Source organism: Carcharodon carcharias, chromosome 5 (assembly GCF_017639515.1).
Source record: "Carcharodon carcharias isolate sCarCar2 chromosome 5, sCarCar2.pri, whole genome shotgun sequence".
NCBI lineage: Eukaryota > Metazoa > Chordata > Chondrichthyes > Lamniformes > Lamnidae > Carcharodon > Carcharodon carcharias.
Window position 1 is genome coordinate 76,437,875 of NC_054471.1, and position 27,782 is coordinate 76,465,656.

At 42.5% G+C, this 27,782-nt stretch overlaps 1 protein-coding gene and 1 non-coding gene across 2 annotated transcripts in view; both read right to left on the reverse strand.

Moving 5' to 3' along the window:
* The window catches only part of khdrbs2 (KH domain containing, RNA binding, signal transduction associated 2), a 718,527-nt gene that overhangs the window by 329,739 nt on the left and 361,006 nt on the right, over positions 1 to 27,782 (reverse strand). The window contains exon 4 of the mRNA XM_041187172.1: positions 22,808 to 22,954. Within this exon, the coding sequence (XP_041043106.1) occupies positions 22,808 to 22,954 (147 nt within the window). The remainder of the gene's footprint in view (positions 1 to 22,807; positions 22,955 to 27,782) is intronic.
* On the reverse strand, positions 7,289 to 7,395 carry LOC121278522. Its single transcript, XR_005943186.1, has one exon. It is a non-coding gene; the product is annotated as a U6 spliceosomal RNA (small nuclear RNA).

Sequence of the window (27,782 nt, forward strand, 5' to 3'; positions counted from 1 at the left end):
GTGTTTTCTGGCCAATTTGTATGCTTATTCCTTGCATCTAATATAATCTCTAATTTCCTTTATAAGCCATGGGTTGGCCACCTTTCCTGTTTTACTTTTGCGCCAGACAGGAATAAACAATTGTTGTAGTTCACCATGCACTCTTTGAATGTTTGCCATTGCCTATCCACCATCACCCCTTTAAGTAATGTTTCCCAATCCATCCTAGCCAACTTGCACCTCATAACATCGTAGTTTCCTTTATTAAGATTCAGGACACTAGTCTCAGAGGCAACCACATCATTGTCCATCTTGATGATGAATTCTATCATATTATGGTTGCTCATCCCCAAGAGGCCTTGCACAACTAGATTGCCAATTATTCCTTTCTCAAGGAATACACAATATCCAATCAAGGATGGCCTGTTCTCTAATAAAAACAAAAATAAGCTGGAAAAACTCAGCAGGTCTGACAGCATCTGCGGAGAGGAGCACAGTTAACGTTTTGAGTCCGTATGACTTCATCAGAACAAAGAAACATAGAAATGAGGTGAAATATAAACTGGTTTAGGGGGGTGGGACAGGTAGAGCTGGATAGAGGGCCCGTGATAGGTGGAGGCAAAGAAGAGATTGCCAAAGATGTCATACACAAAGGACAAAGGGGTGTTGACAGTGGTGATATTAGCTGAGGAATGTGCTAATGATGACATTAAGGGTAGAAAATAAAAAATATATTTTTTTATATATATTTTTCTTTTTCTACCTATTTCCATCATTTTTAAATGTATTCCCATCCATTGTTTTATCTTTACCTTTTAGCCTATTTTGATCCCTCTCCCCCACCCCACCCCAACTAGGGCTATCTGTCACTCGCTTGTCCCACTTTCTACCCTTAATGTCATCATCCTCGCACAACTATATTGCCAATTATTCCTTTCTCATTACACAATATCCAATCTAGGATGGCCTATTCTCTAGTTGGTTCCTCAATGTATTGGTACAGAAAACCGTATACACTCCAGGAATTCCTCCATTACAGCATTGTTACTAATTTGATTTGTCCAATCTATATGCAGATTAAAGTTACCCATAATTACAAATGTTCCGATATTGCATGCATCTCTAATTGCCAGTTTAATGCCATTCCCAACACTACAATTTGGGGGTCTATATACAACCCCCACTAACATTTTTTGTCCCTTAGTGTTTTTGAACTCTACATTCATATTCCAGCTTTTGTTAACTGAATTGAAATGCCAAGAGCTACTATGGTGGGATTTGAACCCACTTTCCCAAACCATTAGCATGGGACGCTAGATTACTAGTCCAGTGATAATACCACTAGGCTACCATCACTCCACAAGCACACATCTTAGCAGATACAGATGTGGAGACACAGAACCTTTATTCTGTTCTGACAGCTATAACAGAGTCTTCTGTAGCCATAGGAAAACTCAACATGGACGAGCAGTCCAAGCAGCAGACCTTTTTTTGACGATGAGACAAAGAAATGGTTGTCCTTGCTTCTAAAATAAACCATCTGGGATTCAGGTGATTGGTCCCATCCTACATTGGCCGCTTTACAATAACCCCTTTCAGTCCTTGCACAATGTCAGTTCAGCCTAACTTTTAATTAGCCCCATTTTCATTTTACTGAGGTCGTTGTATATATTCCAGCAAAAAGAAATTTTAGATGGCGGAGAGTTTAATGTCTCTCTCGAGTGGCTCATGATGTTATCTCAACTCAAAGAGTAAATTAAACTCTCATTGCTCACTTCTAAACACTTGTAATTTAATAAATCATTTCCTCCTCGACCCGTGAGAGTGATTGGCTTTGAAGGACAATTTAATTATTTTTGAGGTGATATGCAATTCTCTTACAAACACAGGTCACTGTCATATGCAAATCAGTAGTAGCACCCATCAGCAGTAGATAAGCAAGCACTTCACATCCATTGCAATAGAAGCAAGAAACAATGTTCCAATATAATATGGCTGACAATGATATTTCCAAGCATGGAAGGTAATATACACCAGCCTGTATATATGTTACGCTTGTTTTTAATGCAATACTCCAACTTGTGTCAAATTCAGCTCAGTTGGTAGCACTCTCACCTCTGAATCAGGAGATCATGGATTCAAGTCCACTTCAGTGGCTTGAGTACATAATCTAGGCTGACACGCCCTGCAGTAGTGAAGGCGTGCTCTACCGTCCAAGGTGTCATCACTTGGATGAGATTTTAGACAGAGACCCTATCTGTCCTCCCTGCTGGTTGTTGAAGAACCCATGGCTACTATTCACAGAACAGTAGGGGTATTCCGCCTTGTGTCCTGGCCAATAGCTATTCCTCAACCAACACCATTAAAACTAATTATTATCAGATTGCTCTTTGTGAGATAAAAGCAAAAATACTGCAGATACTGAAGATCTGAATTAAAAACCAGAAAATGCTGGAAAAGCTCAGCTGGTCTGGCAGCATGTGTGGAGAGAGAAACAGAGTTAATGCTTTGAGTACAGTGGGACTCTTCTTCGGAACTCTGAAGCTCTGAGGAAGAGTCATATTGAATTCGAAACGCTAACTCTGTTTCTCTCTCCATAAATGCTGCCAGACCTGCTGAGTTTTTCCAGCACTTTCTGCTCTTTGGGACATTGCTGTGCATTTCCTACAGTACAACTGTGGTGACATTTCAAAGTACTTCGTTTGTTGTAAAATACTTTATAAACACATTGTGTATATTCTATAAGATGCAACTCTTTAAGGCTCCTTTGATAGCACCTTATAAACTCGCAATCTGTATCACCTTGAAGGACAAGGGCTGCAGATAGATGGGAACACCACAACCTGCAAGTTCCCCTCCAAATCACTCACCATCCTGACTTGGAAATATAATGCCGTTCCTTCACTGTCACTGGGTCAAAATCCTGGAACTCACTCCCTAACAGCACTGTAGGTGTACCTACACCACATGGACTGCAAGAAGGCAGCTCACCACCACCTTCTCAAGGGCAACTAGGGATGGGCAACAAATGCTGGCCCAGCCAGCGACGCATAAATTGCATAAACAAATAAGAAAAAACATTGTGACATGTTGGAGGTCATGAAAGTCGCTATATAAATACAAGTCTTTATTTTGGAATGCACAAAACCTAAAAGGGAAGTAAAGCGTAGTCCAGAGTGCTTTATGTTTAAACTACACAATAGAGTATATAATTGAATATATCATAATTTAATAGGCTATATTTTGGAATAGATTTTATACAAGCAGGGTGATGTGATGTAGCAAAGAGGCTAAGTTTGTTCAGGGAACTCTGTCTGAAGTGGGATCTTTTTCACTACTTGGTTGTTCTGGTGAAGCCCCTCAAAAGTTGCATCCAGAGAGAAGATCCACAATAAACAGCAAGACGCCGACCCTTCAAATCCAGTCGGGTAATACTCTGGAGTGCCCAGTCCCATTAAATCACGATGCAATTTGCAAAATCTATCCTGCTTTGAAGCAGCATTCCAGGCCTTTTGGAAGGCATGCATCTCACAGTCTGCTACAGAACTGTTAAAAAGAGGGTGTTAGAAATGTGTAATCTCACTTAGCTTTTACTCTTCAGATCAATGGGTTTGTTAGGCATTCAAGGGCAGATGTCACAGAGTTATCAAGTATACAATAATTAAAGTACACCCAACAACAGTACTGATGCCAAAATGGTGCAGATTGGGTCAGAGGACTTGTTAAAACATGTTACATTTCTGAGCTCTGTATACAGGCTGCAGAACTTCCCAAGAACTTCTTAAGGATCTCAACTTATATCTCTATAGTGCCTATAATGTAACATGAGATCTCAAGGTGCTTCACAGGAGCAATTTACAAACTAAGTTTGATGCCAAATCACATGAAGAGATATGAGAACAGGTGACTAATATCTTGGTCAGTAAGATAGGTTCTAAAGGAGGAGAGAGAGGTGGAGAGGTTTAAGGAGGGAATTCTAGAGCTTAGGGCCCTGGCAGCTTGAAGCAATGAAAATTGCAGATGCCAAAATACCATTTTCTTATCTCTTCTGGAGATGACAATTCATATGCTTCTGGGTGCCCTGGTATGACTCCACACCAGGTAATTTTGAAAAGCTTCCTTCCTTGCTCTTTCTAGCAATAATTTTAGTTTTAACAAGTTTTTTTTTCCGTAGCCCAACACAACTCCCCAACTTTATAACTTTGCCCACAACTTCACTCTCGCTACGATCCTACCAAATGAAACATCTAATTACTAATCTGTACAATTCCTCAACAATCTCCTGCTTTTTTAAAAAGCATGCATTTCCTTCTGCAGAATCTGTCATCAACTAACTGAAGCTCACTGCATTAGAAAGCCTTTAATTAGTTTTATTGTCAAAACTTGCCATTGCTTTACAGTCAGTCTTAATTCAACAGTTCTGTGGCCACTGCATCTAAATGGACTTAGTCTTCCTTAATTATCAGACAAATATTAAAGGTTACTATCTTTCCATTATAACAAGAAATCAATAGCAGCATAACATTAACAGACTTCAGGACGATCTGATTAACTACTGCCTTACAGAAATGCTTAGGGGGTCGCCAGCCCTCCAGGATTGTCCGGAACTCTGCAGGAATTTTAGATTAACTCCCTGGAAACTGCTTTGAAAAAAGTTATAGAGGCATTATAAATAGATTGAATTTCTTTTCATTTTCTTTGAACAATTTTGTTTATTAGTTCAGATGGGGAAAAGAAACACTGTTTGATCATAGAGGGCAATTAGATGTTCAAGGTCTTCTGAAGAAACCTCCAGGGATATGTCCAATCACAGTTGGCAACCCTAGATACTGAGCTTAAAGAAGACCATCCCTATCAATGATCTCACCCAAGCAACAATGGAGCCTTGATTTGAGAGCCACCAAAGCCGGAACAAAACTTTATCTGTGATGTGAAATCATAAATTGTCAGTCTAGTGTATAGATATTTAATGCTTTTACAATGGTATGGCTTTGTTCACTCTTTGAACTGAGACATCCATTTGTTTAAACAGATGGTGGGATCTTCCGGTCTTGCCTGCCAGTGGGATTTATTGGTGCTGCCGAAATCAATGGGATTATGGCTGGCCCACCACATCCGCCGAAGCGGGGCCGGAAAAACCCGGCCAGGGGACATTTCCCCCAGTGCAATAGCATCCATGCACTTAAACTGAATTCGTCCCATGCAAAACACCCTAAAAAGGTATGTTCATATTTTCTCTGTTCCCTGTATTCCTCTCTCAGGCAAAAGTCCAAGACTCAGCCAACCTGTTCGTGAGATGAGCTTCTGACTGCATATTTGCGCCAATACTAAGATTGCCTATTTCCACCTTCATAATATCACCTGATTTCACCCTTGTCTCATTTTTCCTGTTGAAACCCTCACTCATACTTTAATTTACCTCTATGCTTGACTATTCAACACACTCCTGGCTGGTCCCCCACATTCTAACCACATCCAAAACTTTGCTACCTGTGTCTAAACCTACACCAAGTCCCATTCCTCTATCATCCCTGTGCTTGCTGACTAATATTGTCTCTCACTCGATCAATACCCTGATTTTAAAATTCTTACCCTTGTTGGCAGGATGTGATGACTGGTATGTCACAGGAATCAGTGCTGGGGCCTCAACTTTTTACAATTTATATAAATGACTTGGATGAAGGGACCGAAGGAATGGTGGCTAAATTTGCTGATGACACAACAATAGGTAGGAAAGTAAATTGTGAAGAGGACGTAAGGAGGCTAGAAAGTTATATAGGTAGGTTAAGCGAGTGGGCAAAGATCTGGCAAATGGAGGATTGTGTGGGCAAATGTGAAATCATTCATTTTGGCAGGAAGAATAAAAGGGAAGCTTATTATCTAAATAATGCGAGATTGCTGAGCTCTGAGATTCAGGGGGACCTGGGTGTCCTAGTGCACAAATCACAAAAGGTTAGTATGCAGGTACAGCAAGTAATTGGGAAAGCTAATAGAATGTTATCATTTATTGTGGGGGGAATTGACTACAGAAGTAGCGAGGTTATGCTTCAGTTATACAGGGCATTGGTGAGACTACATCTGGAGCACTGTGTATAGTACTCGTCTCCTTATTTAAAGAAAGATGTAAATGCATTAGAAGTAATTCAGAGAAGGTTTACTAGTCTTAAACCAGGAATGGGCAGGTTGCCTTATGAGGAAAAGCTGGACAGGTTAGGCTTGTATCCACTGGAATTTAGAAGAGTAAGAGGCAACTTAATTGAAACCTTTAAGATCCTGAGGGATCTCGACAGATGGATATGGAGAGGATGTTTCCTCTTATGGGAGAATCTAGAACTGGGGGTCACTGTTTAAAAATAAGGGATTGCTCATTTAAAACAGAGATGAGGAGAATTTTTTTCTCTGAGGGTTGTGAGTTTTTGGAACTCTCTTCCTCAAAAGGCAGTAGAAGAAGAGTCTTTGAATATTTTTAAGGCAGAGCTAGATTAAGGCAGGACTACAGGCCAAGTGCTGGAAAATGGGATTAAAATAGATGGGTGTTTGATGGCCGGCACAGATACGATGGGCCAAAGGGCTGTATAACTCTGGATAGATTCTTGATTAACAAGGGGGTGAAAGGTTATCGGGGGTAGGCAGGAACGTGGGTTTAATGTTACATTCAGGTCAGCAATGATCTTATTGAATGGCAGAGCAGGCTCGAGGGGTTGAGTAGCCTACTCCTGGTCCTAATTTATATGCATGTATGTTTTCAAATCCTTCCATGGACTCGCCTCCTCCCTATCTCTGTAATCTCCTCCAGCGCTCAGAGATATCTATGCTCCCCTAATTCTGGCCTCTGAGGATTCCCGATTTTAATCACTCCAGCACTGGCGGCCGTGCCTTCAGCTCCCTGGGCCCCAAGCTCTGGAATTCCCTCCCTACACCTCTTCACCTCACTTCCCCCCTTTAGGACATTCCTTAAAATCTACTTCTTTGACCAAGCTTATGCTCATCTGAGTTAATACCTCCTTATGTGGCATGTTGGTCATACTTTGTTTTATGACTCTCCTGTGAAACACGGTGGGATATATTATTACCTTAAAGGCGCTATATAAATGTGAGTTGTTGTTGACTGGCAAGGGGAGAAATTTGACCAAAAACTGACTTGAATCTCCTTCGTCCTTATTGAAGTTACAAAAATACCATGACTGGGGAAGCAATTTGCCTTTTAGATCAAACACTCTTAACCTGGTTGTATTTAAAGGACCTCCCTTAGGCTTCCACCAGTTGAGCAATGATAGGAATCCCTATGTAAATTAACTAAACAATCTCCACTTTTATGGAAACCTTCACGAATTTGCGTGTCATCCTTGCACAGGGGCCATGCTAACCTTCTCTGAATCGTTCCAATTTTAGTATATGTGCTGCCGAAGTGAGCACAATCTCCACTTTTAGTTGTCCCGTTATGTATTGATTACTAACTGCATTATTAAAGGGCTAATGAGGGCACTGTCTACTTTTCTTCCATGGACCACTTATCAACTCCGAACCGGCAGACTAATTATTAGCAAAACAAGCAATCTGAGCTAATTGGAACTGAACTGTTGACCATCTATTATTAATAGCTTTAACCTGAAGAGAAAACGTACGCAGAAGACAAAGGTTTGCTAGGACAGAAAGGAAGGCTTAGATTTATGTCGTGCACTTCATGACCTCAGCATGTCCCAACGCGCTTTACAGCCAATGAAGTATTTTTGAAGCGTATTCACTGTTTTAGTGTGGGAAACATAGCAGCCAATTTGTACCCAGTGTGGTGATAGGGTAAAACAGGGTCACTGTTTTTAAATGAAGAGAGTGGCTTTCTACCGAAACAGTAGATTTTTTTTGGCAGCCCGTGAATTCCGAAGTGCTGCTGCTTTTTCTCAGTTGTGCTATTTGAGGTCAGGGCATACCAATTAAAATGGGGCAGTTGAAAAGCATGACAAGATAAGTCTAAGATCACAAACTCCTACTGCACTGGACCATGAGAATGTGAGAAATAGCCACCATGAGATTCCAAAAGGCTTTCTCTGCTGAATTAATGGGGAGCCAGCAAAGAAATTCAATGCGCCACTGCTCATAATAATGGAGGTGAAAATGAAAAAAAAACAAAAACAGAATTACCTGAAAAAAAGGTCTGGCAGCATCGGCGGAGAAGAAAAGAGTTGATGCTTTGAGTCCCCATGACCCTTCAACAGAAAATGAACCCTGAAAGACAGTCACTTTCAGAGATCTGGGAAGAGATTTAGCAAATGCAGACTGGAAACAAAGTTTGGAAAAGAGAAAATGCCAGGCAGAAATACTTTGGGTATCCTCCTCCAGGTACCATGCCCTAAGATGGCTTTGGCAACCATGAGCTTTCATTGGATTGGGCCATGATTTTGCTTGGCAAAGTACTGCAGTGGTTTGCCATTGCCTTCTGCAGTCTGGCTGACCAGGAATCTCCCCTGCTCTTTCTGCCTCCCTTCAGGTTGTATTGGAAGAATTTACAGGCTGATAATCAAGCTGTTTGGCCAAAGCTGGGTCTCCCTGGGTTCCAAAGGAAACAGTGATTAAAGTAAAACTGGAAAGGGAGGGCTATAACAAATGTCAGACATAGCATATAGTTAAAAACCAAAAAATAAACGTGTTTATACGGCACCTAGCACAACCAAAATGCTTTACAGATAATGATGCACTTATGAAGTAGAGTCACTGTTGTGTAAGGTAGGACATACAGCAGTCTATTTGTGCAAAGAAAGCTCCCAAAATACAGCAATAGTGACCAGAGAATCTGTTCTACTGAGGTTGATTGAGGGATGAATATTGACCAGGACACCTGGGAGAACACTTTGACTCTCCTTCAAAATAATGTTGTGGTATCTTTTACATCCTCCTGAGAGGGCAGGGGTTTAACATCTAGCCCGAAAGATGGCACCTCTGGCAGTATAGCACTCCTCCAATACTGCATTGGAATGTTATCTTAGATTTTTGTCTCTGGAGGGAAACTTGAATCCATAACTCTCTGACTCAGAAATGAGTGTGCTACCCACTGAGCCATAGCTAATGCAGGAAAGATAGGTTTATGCCAAATGAACCAGGTAGAATACAGGCAGTGCTGGGGAAACTGATGAAGGAAATAAGATGGGCAAAGAGTAAGTACAAGAAGAGATTGGTGGGTGACATAAAGAAGAATCTCAAAATATTTTATAAACGTATAAAAAAAATATAGTTAAAGGAAAAGTGGAAGTGATAAAGGAAAAAGAAGTACATATTCTTGTGGAAGCAGAAAGCATGACTGAGATACTAAATGAGTACTTTGCATCTTTCTTCACAAAAGAAGAGGATCAAGTTAATGTTGCAGTAGAGGAGGGGAGAGTGGAGGTATTGGATAGAATAAAAATAGACAAGAAGGAGGTGCTAAATAGATTGACCTCACTCAAATATTAATGGAAATTTTAGCATGGGATGGACAAATTTGTCATTCTGCAAACATAAAATTTGTTTTTCAGGGCCAGAGGTTGTTCAAGAGTAATTATGGCTAGTTGTTCCTCATGCAACAAGACATAACTTTTTCAAGCATTTTTGAGCCATATTAACCACAGACTCACAGAATTGTTACAGTACAGAAGGGTATTCAGTCCACTGTGTCTGCACTGATTCTCTGATTGAGCATCTTCTCCCCATAATCCTGCACATTCTTCCTTTGCAGATAACAGTCTAATTCTGTCTTGAATGCCTTTACTAAAGTTGCCTCCACCACACTCTCAGGCAGTGCATTTCAGACATTAACCACTCACTGTGTGAAAAGTTTCTCCTCAATGCTGCTTTTGTTTCTTTTGCCAATTACTTTAAATCTGTGCCCTCTCCTTCTTGATCCTTTCATGAGTGGGAACAGTTTCTCCCTATCTACTCTGTCCAGACCCTTCATGATCTTGAATACCTCTATCAAATCAAATCTCCTCTCAGACTTGTCTTCTTCGAGGAAAACTGTCCCAGTTTCTCCAATCTATCTTCAGAACTGAAGTTCCTCATCCCTGGAACCATTCTCGTGATTATTTTCTGTACCCTCTGCAATGCCTTCACATCTTTCCTATGGTGCACAGAGCTGGATGCAATACTCTACTGAGGCTGAACTAGTGTCCTATATGAATTCAACATAACCTCCTTGCTCTTGTGCTCTGTGCTCCTACTAATAAAGCCTAGGTTACTGATGCCTTATTAACTGCTCTCTGAACCTGTCCTGCCACCTTCAATGACTTATGCACATAGAAACCCAGGTCCCTCTGCTTCTGCATCCCCTTTAGAGTTGTCACTTTTATTTTATATTGTTTATGTTCTTCCTACTAAAATGAATCACATCACATTTCTCCACATTGAACTTCATCTATCACGTGTTCGCCAATTCCACCAAATTGTCTAAGTCCTTTTGAAGTCCTACACCCTCTTCTTCAAATTTAACAATGCCTCCAAGTTTCGTATCAACTACAAATTTTGAATTTGTGCCCTGTACACCAAGATCTAAGTCATTAATATAGATCAGGAGGATCAAGGGTACCAACACTGACCCCTACAAATCTTCCTGCAGTCCAAAAAACAGCCATTAACCACTCTTCTCAGTTTCTGCTCATTCGGCCAATTTTGTATTCATGTTGCTGCTGTCCCTTTTATTCCATCAACTATAACTTTGCTTATACGTCTATTGTGCCTCACTGTACAAAATTCCCTTTGGAAGTCCATGTACACCACAGCAATGGCATTGCCCTCAATAACCCTCTCTGTTACCTCTTCAAAAAAACTCCAGCAAGTTAGTTAAACGCAATTCTCCCTTAACAAATCCCTGTTGGCTTTCTTTAATTAACCTGCATTTGTCAATGGAACTATTAATTTTGTCTCAAATTATTAATTCTAGATGTTTCCCCACCACCAAAGTTAAACCGACTGGCCCGTAGTTACTTGGCTTATACTTACACAAGAGTGTAACATTCACAATTTTCCAGTCTTCTGGCACCACACACGAGTCTAAGGAAGACTGGAAAATTATGGCCTGTGCCTCTGCAATTTTCACTCTCATTTCCCTTGGATGCATCATATCTGGTCATAGTGCCTTATTGACTTTAAGATAACCTGTCTAATACCTCCTCCCTATCAATTTTACATCCTTCTAGTGTATTATTGGCCTCCTCTTTCACTGTGGCCTGGTTAGTATCTTCTTCCTTGTAAAGACAGATACAAAGTATTCATTTAATATATGCATCCTCTGCCTCCATTTGTAAATTCCCTTTTTGGTCCGTAATTGGCCCTACTCCTCCTTTTACTACCTTTTTACTATTTGCATGCCTATCAACTAGGGAATGACTTTTGGATTCGCTTTTATGTTAGCTGCCAGTCTCTTTTCATACTTGCTCTTTGCTTCTCTTATTTGCTTTTTCACTTCACTTCTGAACTTTCTTTATTCAGCCTGGTTCTCCATTTTATTATCCACCCTGACATATGTCATAAGCACATGCGTTCTTCATCTTAATCTCAATTTCATCTTAATTTTCTTCTTCATCTCTATCTCTTTTGTCATCCAGGGAGCTCTGGATTTGTTTGACCGACCTTTCCCATTCAAGGAAATATACCTTGGCTGTGCCTCAGTCATCTGTTTTTTGAAGGTAGCCCATTGTTCAGCTACCATTTTTCCTGCCAACCTTTGACTCCAATTTATTTAGCCCAGATCCGTTCTTACCCCATTGAGTTGACGTTCCCCCAGTTAATTATTCTTGCTCTCAATTGTTCTTTGTCCTTTTCCATTGCCAACCTAAGCCTTATGATACAATGATCACTGTTCCCCAAATGTTCTCCTGCTGACACTTGATTCACTTGGCCCGCCTCATTCCTAAGCACAAGGTCTGGCGGTGCCTCCTTCCTCCTTGGGCTAGTAACATACTACTTTCAATAATTTACTTGAACACACTCTAGAAGATTTTGCTCCTTTCTACACTTTACATTATTACTATCCCAATTTATATTCAGGTAATTAAATACCCCCATTATATCTACACTATAATTCTTGCATCCTTCTGTAAAATCTTTGCAAATTTGTTCCTCTACATCCTCCCTACCAGTTGGTGGCCAATAGACTACACTGAGAAATGTATTTCCATTTTTTTTGCTCCTTAGCTCTAGCCAAATAGATTCTGTCCTTGACTCCGCTGGGATATATTCTATCTCCAGCATTGCAATGCTTTCCTTAATCAATATTGCCATCCTCTCCCTTTTCTTCCTTTCCTATCTTTCCTGAACACCTTGTATCCAGGAATATTTAACCCCCAGTCCTGCCCTTCATTAAACCAGGTCTCTGTTATAGCCACAACATCAAATTTTCACGTGACAATCTGAGCTTGTAAATCACCAATTTTATTAACCACACTCTGTGCATTCTCATACATGCATTGCCATGCTGATTTAGACTTTATTACTTCCTCCCCTACACTGACACCCACCTAATAACTTCCCTTTCCCACCTGTTCTCTTCTATCATAGTGTAAAAAGGGGAAATTCACATCAATTCAGTGATTTCTAACTGTTCATCCATGAGGGCTTCAACTGCGTATCCTGTGGAGAAGCAGAAAATCACTGACAGTCAGCTCTGGATTTCCATGTTATTCTGCACACGTGCAGGCGCCAAAAGTTGTTGTCAATTTTAGCCAGAGGAAAATGCTGACAGTTTTACCATGACTTTAACTGCAACATCCGGGTCAATGTATTGCCAAATTATGCCTTGAGGCCAATTAGGAATTCCACTTTTAAAACTGGCACTATCTCAAACTTGCCAGTGGAAGAAGTTGATCTGAATATCAACTGCTTTTCCTCATATAAACTGTCAGAATTTATTAAACAATGACATTGTTCAAAAAAAATTGAACCAGGACATTTTCTAATTTTGGCTGAAAATGTAAAATCAGGTGTTGGGAAAACAAACCGATTACTTTCTTTGCAGTGACTTTAAGTATGTGTCAAGCCTGGACCTATAGAAGTAAACTTATCTCTGTGCAAAATGCATTTTGCTCAATAACTATTTGTTTTCAAATCCCTTCATGGACACGTCTTTTGTGGGCCAAACGAGGCAGGAACAGGGGCGGGTAGGTGCATCATTTTGCAAGCAACGGGTAGCTAGTTAAAGTAATTATCAGGCCAATTAAGGCCGTTGATCAGACGCAGACTAGAATTATCTCCAACATCAGCCCAAAACGCAAGAATCCTGTCCCATATCTCTGCAATCCCCTCCAGCCCTACAATTCTCTGAGATTTTATGCTCTTCCAATTCTGACCTCTTATGGATCTATTGATTTTCATTTCTGTACCATAGCTAGCTGTTCCTTCAGCTGCCAAGATCCTAAGCTTGGAATTCTCTTCCTAAACCTCTCCACTCCACTCTCCTATTTTTTAGATGCTCGTTCAAACTAGCCTCTTTGATCAAACTTTTGGGCACCTTCCCTCATATGTCCTGGTGTCCAATTTTGTCAGATAACATTTCTGTCAAGCTCCCTGGGACACTTTACTACTTCAATGGTGCTTTATAAATAAGTGCAATTTAATGTTATTGGAGGGAGCTGCCTTTATCCGGATTATTGAATGGGACAAACTTAAATACATTTATTGAATTGTGCCCCACTTTATTCTGGCTGACATCCGGAAAATATTCCAATGTATGTGCCAGTGGTGAGAAACCTCATCAACTGCACAACTGAACCCCACAGGAAGTGGGGGTAAAACCAGGGAGGGTCGGGGAGGTGGGTTTAGGCTCCTTAATGTGTTTGCCATCCCTGTCATCCATTTCCCTCCGTGCCCATTTGACCCGAATGGCTAAATGCAAAGCAGAGAATCTGCTTGACGGTGTCTTTTGGAATTGTCCATTGCTCTTCAAGTTGTGCTTTCAGCAATTTCCCAAATGGTGCTTAATGCATCATTTTATTGTCACAAAGGCAATTTGCAAGGGGAGGTACAAGGTGAAGATAATGATTCAGCCCTAAAAAGCTTGCCTGGCAATCAAAGTTCTCCACCCAAACATACAACTAGTTGCCTCATGAGTGACCCCTGCAGGACAGATGAGGGAGTCCTATCAGCAAACCTGTATAGAAACCTAGGGATGAAGAACCAGCTGGAGCCCTTCGTGGCCTCCTTTGGGGAAGGCCTGTCAAATTAAGTGCCCCGTCGGCACTTAAGTGGCTATTGGTGGGCCTTCCGTTTGATCAAGGATTTCAGAGCAGAAATCCCTCCCTCCAAGAGCTGCCGGCCAGTCAGAGGTTGGCAGCTGTCAACTGCAAACAGCACCTCTCAGGAGGTGGCAGGGTAATGCACCCATCAGAGGACTAGGATGCCAAGGGACCCAGGCCACATGTCAATGAGGGCAGGATAGGTGTCATGGGGTGGGAGTTGTTGGGTGGTGGGGGGAAGAGGATGATAGTCAGTAAGGGCAGGGGATATCTCACAGCAGGCACCCCTCTTCCTGATGCTGGGTCCCCCTAACAGGCACTAAGTGCCTTTGATTGAGGGAAACTCCCCCCACCATCCCACCCCCGGGAGCCAGCAAGCATCCTGACTGGATTTGATTATTTTTTTATTCATTTATGAGATGTGGGCTTCACTGGCTGGGCCAGCATTTATTGTGGGAGCTGTATTCATCCAGGCAAGTGAGGAGTATTCCATCACACTCCTGACTTGTGCCTTGTAGATGGTGGACAGGCTTTGGGGAGTCAGGAAGTGGGTTGCTTGTCACAGGATTCCTAGCCTCTGACCTGCTCTTGTAGCCACTGTATTTATATGGCTAGTCCAGTTCAGTTTCTAGTCAATGGTAACCCCCAGGATGATGATACTAGGGACTTCAGTGATGGTAATGCCATTGAACATCAAGGAGCGTTGGTTGGATTCTCTCTTGTTCGAGATGCTCATTACCTAGCACTTGTGTGGCACAAATTTTACTTGACACTTGTCAGCCCAATCCTGGATATTGTCCAGGTCTTGCTGCATTTGGACATGGACTGCTTCAGTATCTGAGAAGCTGTGAATGGTGCTGAACATCGTACAATCATCAGCGAACATCCCCACTTCTGACCTTATGATGGAAGGAAGGTTATTGATGAAGCAGCTGAAGATGGTTGGATCAAGGACACTACCCTGAGGAACTCCAGCAGTGATGTCCTGGAGCTGAGATGATTGACCTCCAACAACCACAACCATCTTCCTTTGTGTTAGGTATGACTTCAGCCAGTGGAGAGTTTTCCCCCTGATTCCCATTGACTCCAGTTTTGCTAGTGCTCCTTGATGCCACACTCGGTCAAATGCGGCCTTGATGTCAAGGGCAGTCACTCTCACCTTACCTCGGTAGTTCATCTCTTTTGTCCATGTTTGAACCAAGGCTTTAATGAGGTCAGGAGCTGAGTGGGTCTGGCGGAACCCAAACTGGGAGCCAGTGAGCAGGTTATTGCTAAGCAATTGCAGCTTGATAGCACTGTTGAAGACCCCTTCCACCACTTTACTGATGATGGAGAGTAGACTGATGGGGTGGTAATTGGCCAGGTTGGATTTGTCCTGTTTTTGTATACAGGACATACCTGGGCAATTTTCCACTTAGCTGGGTAGATGCCAGTGTTGTAGCTGTACTGAAACAGCTTGGCTAGGAGCACAGCAAGTTCTGCAGCACAAGTCTTCAGTACAACTGGTGGAATATTGTCCGGCCTCATATCCTTTACAATATCCAATGCCTTCAGCCATTTCTTGATATCGCGTGGAGTGAATCGAATTGGCTGAAGACTGGCATCTGTGATGCTGGGACCTCCAGAGGAAGCCAGATGGATCATCCACTCAGCACTTCTGGTTGAAGATTGTAGCAAATGCCTCAGCCTTATCCTTTGCACTGATGTGCTGGGCTCCTCCATCATTGAGGATGGGGATATTTGTGCAGCCTTCTCCGTCAGTGACTGGATGTGACAGGACTGCAGAGCTTAGATCTGATCTGTTGATTATGGGATTGCTTAACCCTGTCTATCACTTGCTGCTTATGCTGTTTGGCACGCAAGTAGTCCTGTGTTATAGCTTCACCAGGTTGACACCTCATTTGTAGGTATGCCTGGTGCTGCTCCTGGCATGCCCTCCTGCACTTTCCATTGAACCAGCGTTGATCCCCTGGCTTGATGGTAATGGTAGAGTGGGGGAAATGCCAGGTCATGAGATTACAGGTTGTGTTCAAGTAAAAATACTGCTGCTGCTGATGCCCATAACACCTCATGCATGCCCAAACTTGAGTTGCTAGATCTGTTCGAAATCTATCCCATTTAGCACGGTGGTAGTGCCACACAACACGATGGGGGGTATCCACAATGTGAAGGTGGGACTTTGTCTCTACAATGACTGTGCGGTGGCCACTCCTACCGATTCTGTCATGGACAGATGCATTGTGGCAGGCAGTTTGGTGAGGGTGAGGTCAAATATGTTTTTCCCTCTTGTTCGTTCCCTCACCACCTGCTGCAGACCCAGTCTAGCAGTTATGTCCTTTAGGACTCAGCCAGCTTGGTCAGTAGTGGTGCTACCGAGCCACTCTTGGTGATGGACATTGAAGTCTCCCACCCAGAGTACATTCTGCACCCTTGCCACCCTCAGTGCTTCCTCCAAGTGGTGTTCAACATGGAGGAGCACTGATTCATCATCTGAGGAAGGGCAGTACGTAATAATCAGCAGGAAGTTTCCTTGCCCATGTTTGACCTGATGCCATGAGACTTCATGGGGTCCAGAGTTGATGTTGAGGACTCCCAGGGCAACTCCTTTCCGACTGCATACCACTGTGCCGCCACCTCTGCTGGGTCTGTCCTGCCAGTGGGCCAGGACATACCCAGCGATGGTGATGGTGGAGTCTGGGACATTATCTGTAAGAAATGATTCCATGAGGATGACTCTGTCAGGCTGTTGCTTGACTAGTCTGTGGGACAGCTCTCCTGGCTTTGGCACTAGCCCCCAGATGGTATTAAGAAGGATTTTGCAGGGTCTTTGCCTTTGTCATTTCCGGTGCCTAGGTTGATGCTGGGTGATCCATCCGGTTTCATTCCTTTTTTGTATCTTTGTAGTGGTTTGTTACAACTGGGTGTCTTGTTCGGCCATTTCAGAAGGCAGTTAAGAGTCAACCATATTGCTGTGGGTCTGGAGTCACATGTAGGCCAGACCAGGTAAAGACAACAGATTTCCTTCCCAAAAGGACATTAGTGAACCAGATGGGTATTGGGCTCCCCACAAGGTGACTGCCCTACCCGCTGCTGGTTGAATAATGGCACTGGTATGAGGGTATTAATTGCCCACTATTGAGCTTCAATTGGCAGCAGCATGAGAAGGTCGTTCATAGCTTTCCTGCCCCAGACTTAATTGGGGCAGAGGCAGTAAGGTGCCACCCGGTGCCCCACTCCTGATTAAATGCCCCTGCCTCCAAACTCACCTCGAGTGAGGGTATTAAATTCTGCCCGTAGATTCATTTCTCCCACCATCACAATTGATATTACATCGCTAAATTGTGAAGAAGTGCTACCTGACAAAATTTCTGAGCTTGTCTTCTATTGGTTTGCAGCCCGATCCATTTGTCCTATCGTTGGTGTTCAACTCGAAATAGTGCTCGGGATGAACTGCTTTTTTATTCTGCTTGGTATCTTGCTTCCTTTTAAGGCTGAAGAATGCAAGCTTTTCGAGCCCTTTCACAGCACAAATACACCAATCAGTCAGTTGCCTACACTGCAACATTTTGATGCATTTCACATTGCGCAGTTTAGTGAAGTAAAATCTACAACTGGTAAGAACTAACTGAAAAACAATGATAGTTTCATTTTTAATGTTTCAGCTTGAGAGGTGTATGAGTGGCCAAAGGGAAGGAATAATAACAATATGAAACAAAGTAGGGATCCCTTACTTTTTCATGGAATGTGGGCATCGCTGGCAAGGCCAGCATTTGGTTCCTGTTGTGATGTGGGAAACACAGCAGGTAATATCTGCACAGCAAGATCCCATAAACAGCAATGTGACAATGACCTGTTAATTTTTTTTTGAAGTGGAGTTGATTTCGGGAACCCATCGCCCAGGAAGCTCACAATATGGTCATATGGGATATTTTACATCCACTGGAGAGTCCAGAAAGGGCCTCGGTTTAACGTTTCATCCAAAAGCCAGCACGTCTGATGTGCAGCACTCCCTCACTGGAATGCCGGTCTGCTTTATGTGCTCAAGTCCCAGGAGCGGGACTTAAATCCACAAGACTGTGCCTTAGGGAGGGGAGTGCTACATACTGAGCTGCAGCTGTTCAGCATATTCTTCTCAGCCAATCTCACAGCATTCAAGTTTTGTGCTCTTTGCTTTTTTGCATATAAAATGAGCATGAGTAATATGTGGTGGACTTCAAGCACTAATTCATCTACTTGTGTAAATTCAGTTGCTAATTTCTCTGATAATTACAGCCCTTCACCACCAACTGCAATGAAATGCTCTTTTGCTTAGAATTATGTAATATTTGCAGCACAGAAACAGGTCGTGCAACACAACTGGCTCATGTCGGTGTATATGCTTCACAAACACATCCTCCCACCCTACTTCATCTCACCCTATCAACTTATTCATCTATTCCTTTCTCCCTCATGTGTTTATCCAGCTTCCTCTTAAATGCATCGATGGCATTCGCCTCAACTACTCCTTGTGATAATGAGTTCCATATTTTAGTGATGCCCGAAGAAAAAAAGGTTCCTCCTAAATTCCTTATGGGATTGAATAGTGACTATCTTATATTTATTATGGCCCCTCTTCTTGACCAAGTGGCCAAGTATTCTCTCTGTGTCTACCCTTTTTGAATTCCTTCATAATTTTATGGTTCTCAATCAGGTCACCTACAAGTCTTCTGTTTTGTAAAGACCCCCTGCCTATTAAATCTTCCCTGATAGTTCTCGTATCACTTGGGCAAATCTCTTTTGAAATTTTCTCTGGTGTCTTTATATCCTTATTGTACTATGGAGACCAAAAGTGAGAACAGAACTCTCTGAGTGTAGTCTAATCAAGGTTCTTTACAAATTTACCCTAACTTTTTTTGCTTTTGAAATAGAAATGTTGACCAGCTGGTCATTGTACATTGTGTTGTGTTTTGGAGTAACTTCCTTTTCAAATTGAAAACACATGACCTTATTGTATTTCACTAAAATTTTATTGCTTTCAGCATGAAATTACCTCTTTAAGCATGAAAGATTTTCACTGGATGAATGAAGAGAGGCAATATGAATTTGTGGTAATCTGATGTGTAATATATCTTTAAGAAGAATGTTATAACAGAAGATCACATGATCTTAGCATCCAATTGCAGAGTAGCATGGGGTACCTCAGTCGTCGGTAGTCTATGGTTAGTCTGTAATGTAGAGATAGGGTTTGAGTTGAAAGCACACAAGTGTTGCTGCTGAGTTCCTTTGTAAATAAATAGGTGTTCTACCTAAGAACTGTCTACTGATCTACTCTGTCTATGGTACCAACTCGGTCAGCCCGAAACAAGTGTGCAACCTGGATCCATAAGTCCAGCCAAACTAGTGACTAGGATCCAACAGAACTAAATAGCACAACTTTAAGGGGCTGCGGGAACAGGGAGACCTGTCAGCGTATGTGCACAAACCTTTGAAGATGGCAGGATGAGTTGAGAAGTCTGTTTAAAAAAAAGGCATCTGGGTAACACTGAGTAAGATGATTTTACAATTAACCAGGTAGAGAACGGCAGTTTTCTGTCTTGTAAGACGATAGTTTGCACCATGGTGGTCAACTCTGTGCTAACTCATAACTACTGTCTCCAGTGTTGCGTTAACACTCAGCAGTGAAACTGGAGTGTCGATTCTGGGCCTCAAGCCTGGGCAAAATTTATGAAGACTGTAGTAATTATAGTTTTGGGAAATGTTGGACAGTAGCTTTAAGAATAATCTGGTGTTGTAAAATCACATGATCTGTGTAAACCAATGAGTTAACAGTGCAGGGAACCTCTACAAGAGAATTCTTCTTTAGTTATGGAGCTTGATGCATATGTATAGTTGCTGCTGCTGCTGTCTTGTAAATAAAGTTAAATGTTTCCACTAAGAAAAGTTGTCTGAAGATCAACTCTATAACAGCGACCCTGGGCTACCCAAACATCAGGGCGCCTCCTCTCAACCTTCTCAGCTGAGTTCAAAGGGTTACAAAGCACTATGTTTGCCACCTGCTTGGCTGTAGCAGTTTCCAGAAAGATGACATACTTATGCCTTTGGGTTCCACTCCAGATTCTTTGTCAGGATTTACTCCCTTAACCTTCAACTCACCTGAGGTATTCACAAGGCATTGAAGCTATTTGTCCATAGGGTGTTTGGTTTATGAGTCCCAGGGCCTGTCCAAGTGACATGTCTAGGGGTCAAACCTCCTCCAAATTCCTATGAAGCTTTAGCCTGGGGCTGCGAGGGACCTAATTTCCATGAGTTGCCATGAGGAGGCACAGCTAAGGATTTGCCAATGGAGAGGCTGTGTACTGACAGGCAGAGATTTATACATTTGGCTTTCCCTTTCACATTGCTACTAACACACCCTTCCCATCATCTGGGGGAATGACTGGAACAAGTGAAAGGGGTCATTATATGTACTGGAGGATGGCGGGATCTTACTGCTGAATGTTAGGCTATTGTGTTCATAATAGTTTGGTGCATGTTAACATTCTTGTTGCTGGTTAGTTAGTTGTTCCCAATGGATGGTAAATGTGTGCCTTGATTAAGAGTAACCAGATGTCACAAATAAGAAAGGCTGTTGTCTCGCGGGACGGTATGGTGTTGGCCGATCTCCGTAGCCTCTCTGAGGCATCTCGTATGCTAGCGTGTTATATATATAGCAACCTCTTTCATCTGTTCCAGTCATTCATCCAGACAATGGGCAGAGTATTCTGCTCAAAACGTGGAGGCCTATCAGTTCTGCTAACGAGCTCTTTGAAGGTAACAGGGTGTAACCATAAAATTGTCTTACTCAATGTTACTGTGAAAGCCTTCAAACAACTCTTAAAGCATATGGAATTCTTGGTTTCATTATTAGAGTAATAGAGTACAGAACTAAAGAAGCTATATTAAACCTTTATAAAACACTGGTTAGGTCCCAGCTGGAGTGTTGTGTCCAATTCTGGGCATCACACTTTAGGAAGGATGTCAAGGCCTTGGAGAGGGTGTGGAGGAGATTGACTAGAATGGGCCCAGGGATAAGGGACTTCAGTTTTGTGGCGAGAACAAAGAAGCTGGGATTGTTCTCCTTCGAACAAAAAAATGTTGATGGGAAGTTTAATAAAAGTTTCAAATTTATGAAGGGTTTTGAAAGAGTAAATAAGGAGAAATTGTTTCCAGTGGCAGAAGGGTTAGTAACCAAAGCAGACAGATTTAAAGTGGTTGGCAAAACAACCAAAGGGGAGAGGAGAAGAAATATTTTTACAGAGTGAATTATGGTGATCTGGAATGCGCTGCCTGAAAGGGCAGTGGAAGCTGATTCAATAATAACTTTGGAAAGGGAATTGAATAAATACTTGATGGGAAAAGTTTGCATGGCTGTAGGGAAAGAACAGTGAGTGGAACTAATTGGACAGCTCTTTCAAAGAGATGCGACAGACACAATGAGTTGAATGGTGTCCTTCTGTGCTGTACCATTCTGTGATTCTCAGACAAGGCTTTAATTTTTAAAAAATTAATAATACAACCCAAGTTGTATTAGTCGGGCTAGGATACTCGGGTGTAGAGGTGAGATCTGTACACATCCATGTCAGAGGTAAGAAATGGATTTCCAAGTTTGAAAATCATTGCCAGCAAAAAGATATGGCTGAGGCATAGCTCTGATGGTATTAGAAGGAAGGGCTTGTGTGTTCTCAGAGAGCACTGGGTCACAAACTGTGATCTGCCAGTTCCAGCCACTCACCCTTTCCTGCCAGCAATAATAGATGAAAATTGGAAAGCATGAATTTTATTTTTATTCTTTTATGGGATGTGGGCATCACTGGTAAGGTCAGAATTTGATGCCTATCCCTAACTGCCCTAGAACTGAGTGGCTTGCTAAGCCTTTTCAGAGGGCAGCCACATTGCTGTGGGTCTGGAATCACATGTAGGCCAGACCAGCAGATTTCCTTCCTGGAAGGATGTTAATGAACCAGATGGGTTTTCAATGATACTTTCATGGTCACTATCACTGAGACTAGGTTTATATTCCAGATTTTGTTAATTGAATTCAATTCAATTGGAATTCTGAATTCCACCAGCTGCCATGATGGGATTTGAACCCATGCCCCCAGAGCATTAGCCTGGGCCTCTGGATTACTAGCCCAGTGACATTATCAATACACCGCCATCTCCCCTATTAGTCTGTTCACCAAATTGCCAGTTCATAGACAATATACCATCTACCTGATCAGATCCCACCACATCTATTAAATCTGCATCTGCCGAAGTCCCTCCCTGATCCCTAAAGGTTTAGCCACTTCTATTGTCGAATCTGAGCTCTGACGGCCTTGACAAGCCCTACATTTCCAGGTACTGAGCGACTTCTATGCGAAATGGAGTTGATTCATGGTAAAGCTAATACAAGCAGAGCAGCAGCAGTAGCTCATATCAGAGCTTCTGCAAATGTCACTTGGTAAGTTGGCTAGTGATCACTAACAGTTATAAGCAGTGCCTTCCAAGACTTTGGGTGACTGTAACCATCCTGTGAAGAAGATAGGCTACATCTCATAAGAGCAGCTCATAAATAGATCCAGAAATTTAAAAAAAAATCAATACGTTATTTTCTCGAAGGCAAAGGAACTTACTGGGACCAGGAATTTCTTGACTTCTTCCAATGCATGGCTCATGCGGGAATAGGCTTCTCCAGCTGGGACGAACACCTCAATTAGCACATGAAGGTCATCACCTAAATGCGCATACTTGGCCTCTCCGCTTTTCCGCAGTTCTTCTTCCTGTGCAAAGAAGTTACAAAAATTTAGGAAGTTTTATGAAATAAAGAGAAAGAACTTCTTGCTCACATCCTTAAGATGTTTTAATGCACTTTACAGCTAATGAGGTACTTTTTGAAGAGCAGTCACTATGGGTAATGGAGGAAAAGTGGCAGTCTATTTACACACAAACCCACAAGCAGCAACATGAGAATGATCAGATCTAACAGTGCAGCACTCCCTCAGGAATGCCAGCCTGGGTTATGTTCTCATGTTTCCGTAGGGGGCACTTTAACATACAATCTTTGTGACTCAGAAGTCAGATTATTACCCACTAAGGCAAGGTTGGTGCTCTTAGTAAGAATTCAGCAACTCGTTAAGGAAAAATTACATTTAAACTGATTTATTATCAGTTTGTAATCAGTAGGTGGCAAGAAAAGGCAAAAGCTTGGGTGATTCATCCTTTCTACCTCTAAGGAGCAATCTAGGCTCTTTGGAAATGAAGAGTGGCAGCCCACAATCACTGCGAGTGGAGGAGACATGGGCTGGTGTTTGGGACGGGATCCCTATCGGTACACAGCCAGCAGGAGATTCTGCACTCCTAGGCTCTACCCACCTTTTCCCTTCACATTTCTGAGCCATGGGAGCCTCCTCCTCTTTGCCAGACTTTCCATGTTTCCGCACTCCCTCTGCTATCTTGCTGTAACCAGTTACACCTCCGCTAGACCCATCTTTTATTTCTCTACCTGTCCTATTATCATCTCCCTTTGGCTTTCACCATCATTACTTTTGTCATTTAATCTCTCCTATCCAAATACTGACCTTCCCTTTGTTATTTCTTTCCTCCTTCAATGTAAAGAGACTGGCAATTAGTCTTTTTTTGTTCCCTTATGAAATGTAAGAGATTGAGGGAAGACCTGACAGAAGACTTCAAATTTAGGAAGAATTGTGACAGGGTACATAATGAAAAATTGCTTCAATTCTAAGGTTCAATGGTGACAACAACAACTTGCATTTATATAGCATGTTTAACATGGGAAACATTGCAAGACACTCCACAGCAGTGTCATCAGACAAAATATGACACCCAAGCCACACAGGGAGATAATTTGACAGTGTGGTCAGATGTAGGAGCATCATAAAAGCGAGAGGTGGAGAGGTTTGGAGATGGGATTCCAGAGCTTCGGACTTGTCTGCTGAAGGCATGGCCACCAATAGCAGAGTGATGCAAGCTGAGGATGCACAAGAGTTAAGAACTGGACGGGTGCAGAGTTATTGGAGGGTTGTAAAACTGCAGAAGGAGAGCATAACATTCTAAGCTTCAAGAGAATATTTGCTTTCTCTAATACCCAGCTCACATTTGAGAACTCTATTTCAGATCATCTTATTTATAGATTCAGAAAGTGACAGAATGATGCTAGATAATATTTTAGACTGTTAATGCCAAACAATTTATTGAACAGTAAAAGAACAAGAAAATTGGAACAGTAACAGAACAAACTGTGGCCGAGTTTCCTCAACTGTTCAGCGAAATGAATCCTATGTCAGAGATCTGGAAAACCTACTCTATTCCAAACTTAGAAGTACTGCTACCTAATAAACATATGAACATATGAATTAGGAACAGGAGTAGGCCATCTGGCCTCTCGAGCCTGCTCCGCCATTTCATAAGATTATGACTGATCTGATTGTAACCTCAATTCCACTTTCCTGCCTACCCCCAGTAACCTTTCACCCCCCTTATTAGTCAAGAACCTTTCTATCTCTGCCTTAAAAATATTCAATGACCCTGCCGACCCCTCTCTGGGGTAGAGAGTTTCACAGATTCACAGCCCTCTGAGAGAAAAAACTTCACCGCATTATTAGCTTAAATGGAAGACCTTTTATTTGTAAACAATGACCCCTGTTCTAGTCTCTCCCAAAAGGAGAATCCTTTCAGAATCCACTTTTTTCAAGACCACTCAGGATCTTATATGTTTCAATAAGATTGTCTCTCAATCTTCTAAACTCCAATGGATACAGGCCCAGCCTGTCCAACCTTTCCGCATAAGATAACCACCCCCCATCCCAGGAATCAGTCTAGTGAACCTTCTCTGAACTGCTTCTATATGTCCTTTCTTAAATAAGGAGACCAAAACTCTACACAGTACTCTCAAAGCAATAGATAGGGAGGATGCTTTATAAACATTTTACTGGCTTGTGTGGTCATGGGATTGGCAGGGGTGGGGGTTGTTGCTCAGAGGAAGTGGGAATACAACTTTTTACCACAAGGGGTAGTTGAGATTAATAGCATAGATACATTTAAGGCGAAGCTGAATTAGTACAGGAGTAGAAATTCTTTTTAAATTCATTCTTTTTACAAAATGTGGGCATTGTTGGTAAGGACTGCATTCATCACCCATCCCTTGGATTGAGGGGCTTGTTAGGCCACTTTGCTGCAGATCTGGAGTCATACTGAGACCAGAGCAGATTGATAGATTTCTTTCCCCATTAATTGAATTTAAATGCCACCAGCTGTCATGGTGGGATTTGAAGCCATGCCCCCAAAGCAATAACCTGGGCCCCTGGGTTACTAATCCAGTGATGTTACCACTACACAACCATCTCTCCTATGTTGAAAGCTTAGATGAAGAGAGGTAGCAAGAGGCTCATGAGGAGCATGACAAACACCAGCATGGGCTGGATATTGGAAAGCAGATTTGGGGGATTGATACATACATGTGGCCTAGCTCCAGTACTGTAACCTATTTATTTACATCCAATACTGTCAAGTGCCTTATATTCCTTTCATTTGAATTTTCTTGAATAGATCGTATATTTTACAAGTTAGACATTTGTGTGCTTGACTGATTTGCTGTCAGAGCAGGATGTTTTTATACTTTATTACTGTCACTTTGAGCCTGGCACAGCTTAAATACAGTAATAGAAAAATAGATGAGCAGCAGAGTGAGAAATCTGCTGAATTGCTTGTCCTATCAATAATATTTTATAGGCTGTCATCCTGCTGAAAACAAGCAACTAGAAAGAGAGAAAAAAGATTGCTTAGAGAAAACACCTTTCTGAATCTTCGCTGATGCCTTGCTTGGTAACTGCATTGACTGGTATGGAACTTGGTCACATGGGACCAGGGAAGTCCCAGATTTTGCATGGAATTACCAGTGCTGAGACAAGTCATTCAGCTCAACCTGGGTCTGGTGTTTATGCCCCACATGAGCCTCTTCCCAGCTTACTTCGTCAAACTCCATCAACACACCCTCCTGTTTCTTTCTCCCTCACGTACTTATCTTATCCTCCTTTTAAATGCTTCAATGCTGTTCACCTCAATTATTGCTCATAATAGCAAATTCCACACTCTCACCAAACACTGGATGAAGATGTTGCTCCTCAATTCCCTATTGGACTAATGAATTACCACTTTATATGGCCCATCTACACCATTAACACCAAGACCAGGATTTTCCGGTCCCACAGCATTTCCCGCCTGAAGTCAACGTGTCTTTGGATGGTCTGCCAAATTTTCCACCTCACCTGCAACAGTTCCCACCTTGGGCGGGACAGGAACACCCCAGATGAAGTTATGCAGCAGAGGAACTAATATGGAGGAGGAAGTTGCCAAGGTACATTGGTGGATTGAGTGAGTGGGCCAAACTGTGGCAGATGGAGTTCAATGTGGGGAGTGTGAGATCACCCACTTTGGACCCAAGAAAGATGGGTCAGAATACTAGGACAGTGCTAAGCAATCCCTCAACCAAAGGATCAGATGTAAGCTCTGCAGTCCTGCCACATCTAGGCGTGAGTGGTGGTGGACAATTAAACTAATCACTGGAAGAGGAGGCTCCACAAATATTCCTATCCTCAATGATGGAGGAGCCCAGCATATCAGTGCAAAAGATAAGGCTGAAGCATTTGCAACAGTCTTCAGCCAGAAGTGCCGAGTGGATGATCCATCTCAGCCTCCTCTGGAGGTGTCCAGCATCACAGATGCGAGTCTTCAGCCAATTCAATTCATTCCATGTGATATCAAGAAACGGCTGAAGGCACTGGATACTGCAAATATTCAGGAAATAGTACTGAAGACTTGTGCTCAAGAAATTGCCATTCCCCTTGCCAAGCTGCCAAATTGCCCAGGTATTTCCTGTACACAAAAAGCAGGTCAAATCCAACCCGGCCAATTACCTCCCCATCAGTTAACTCTTGATCATCAGTAAAGTAATGGAAAGGGTCATCAACAGTGCTATCAAGTGGCATTTGCTTAGCAATAACCTGCTCATTGATGCCCAGACCTCATTACAAACATGGACAAAAGAGCTGAACTCCCAAGGTGAGGTGAAGGTGAGTACCCTTGACATCAAGGCATCATTTGACTGAGTGTGGCATCAAGAAGCCCTAGCAAAACTGGAGTCAATGGGAATCAGGCGGAAAACGCTCCGCTGAGCACATAGCACAAAGGAAGATGGCTGTGGTAGTTGGAGGTCAGTCATCTCAGCTCCAGGACAATGCAGGCTCCTGGAGGTGGTCTCCTGGAAGTAGATGAGGGCCCTCACTGCCTGCCAGGCTTCAGTTTCAATCATCTGAGTTCCAGGACATCACCACAGGAGTTCCTCAGGGTAATGCCTTGGCCCAATCATCTTCAGCTGCTTCAACAATGACCTTTCTTCCATCATAACGTCAGAAGTGGGGATGTTTGCTGATGATTGCACAATGTTCAGCACCATTTGCTACTCCTCAGATACTGAAACAGTCCATTTCCAAATGCAGCAAGACCTGGACAACATCCAGGCTTGGGCTGACAAGTGGCAAGTAGCATTCGTGCCACACAAGAGTCAGGCAATGACCATCTTCAACAAGAGAG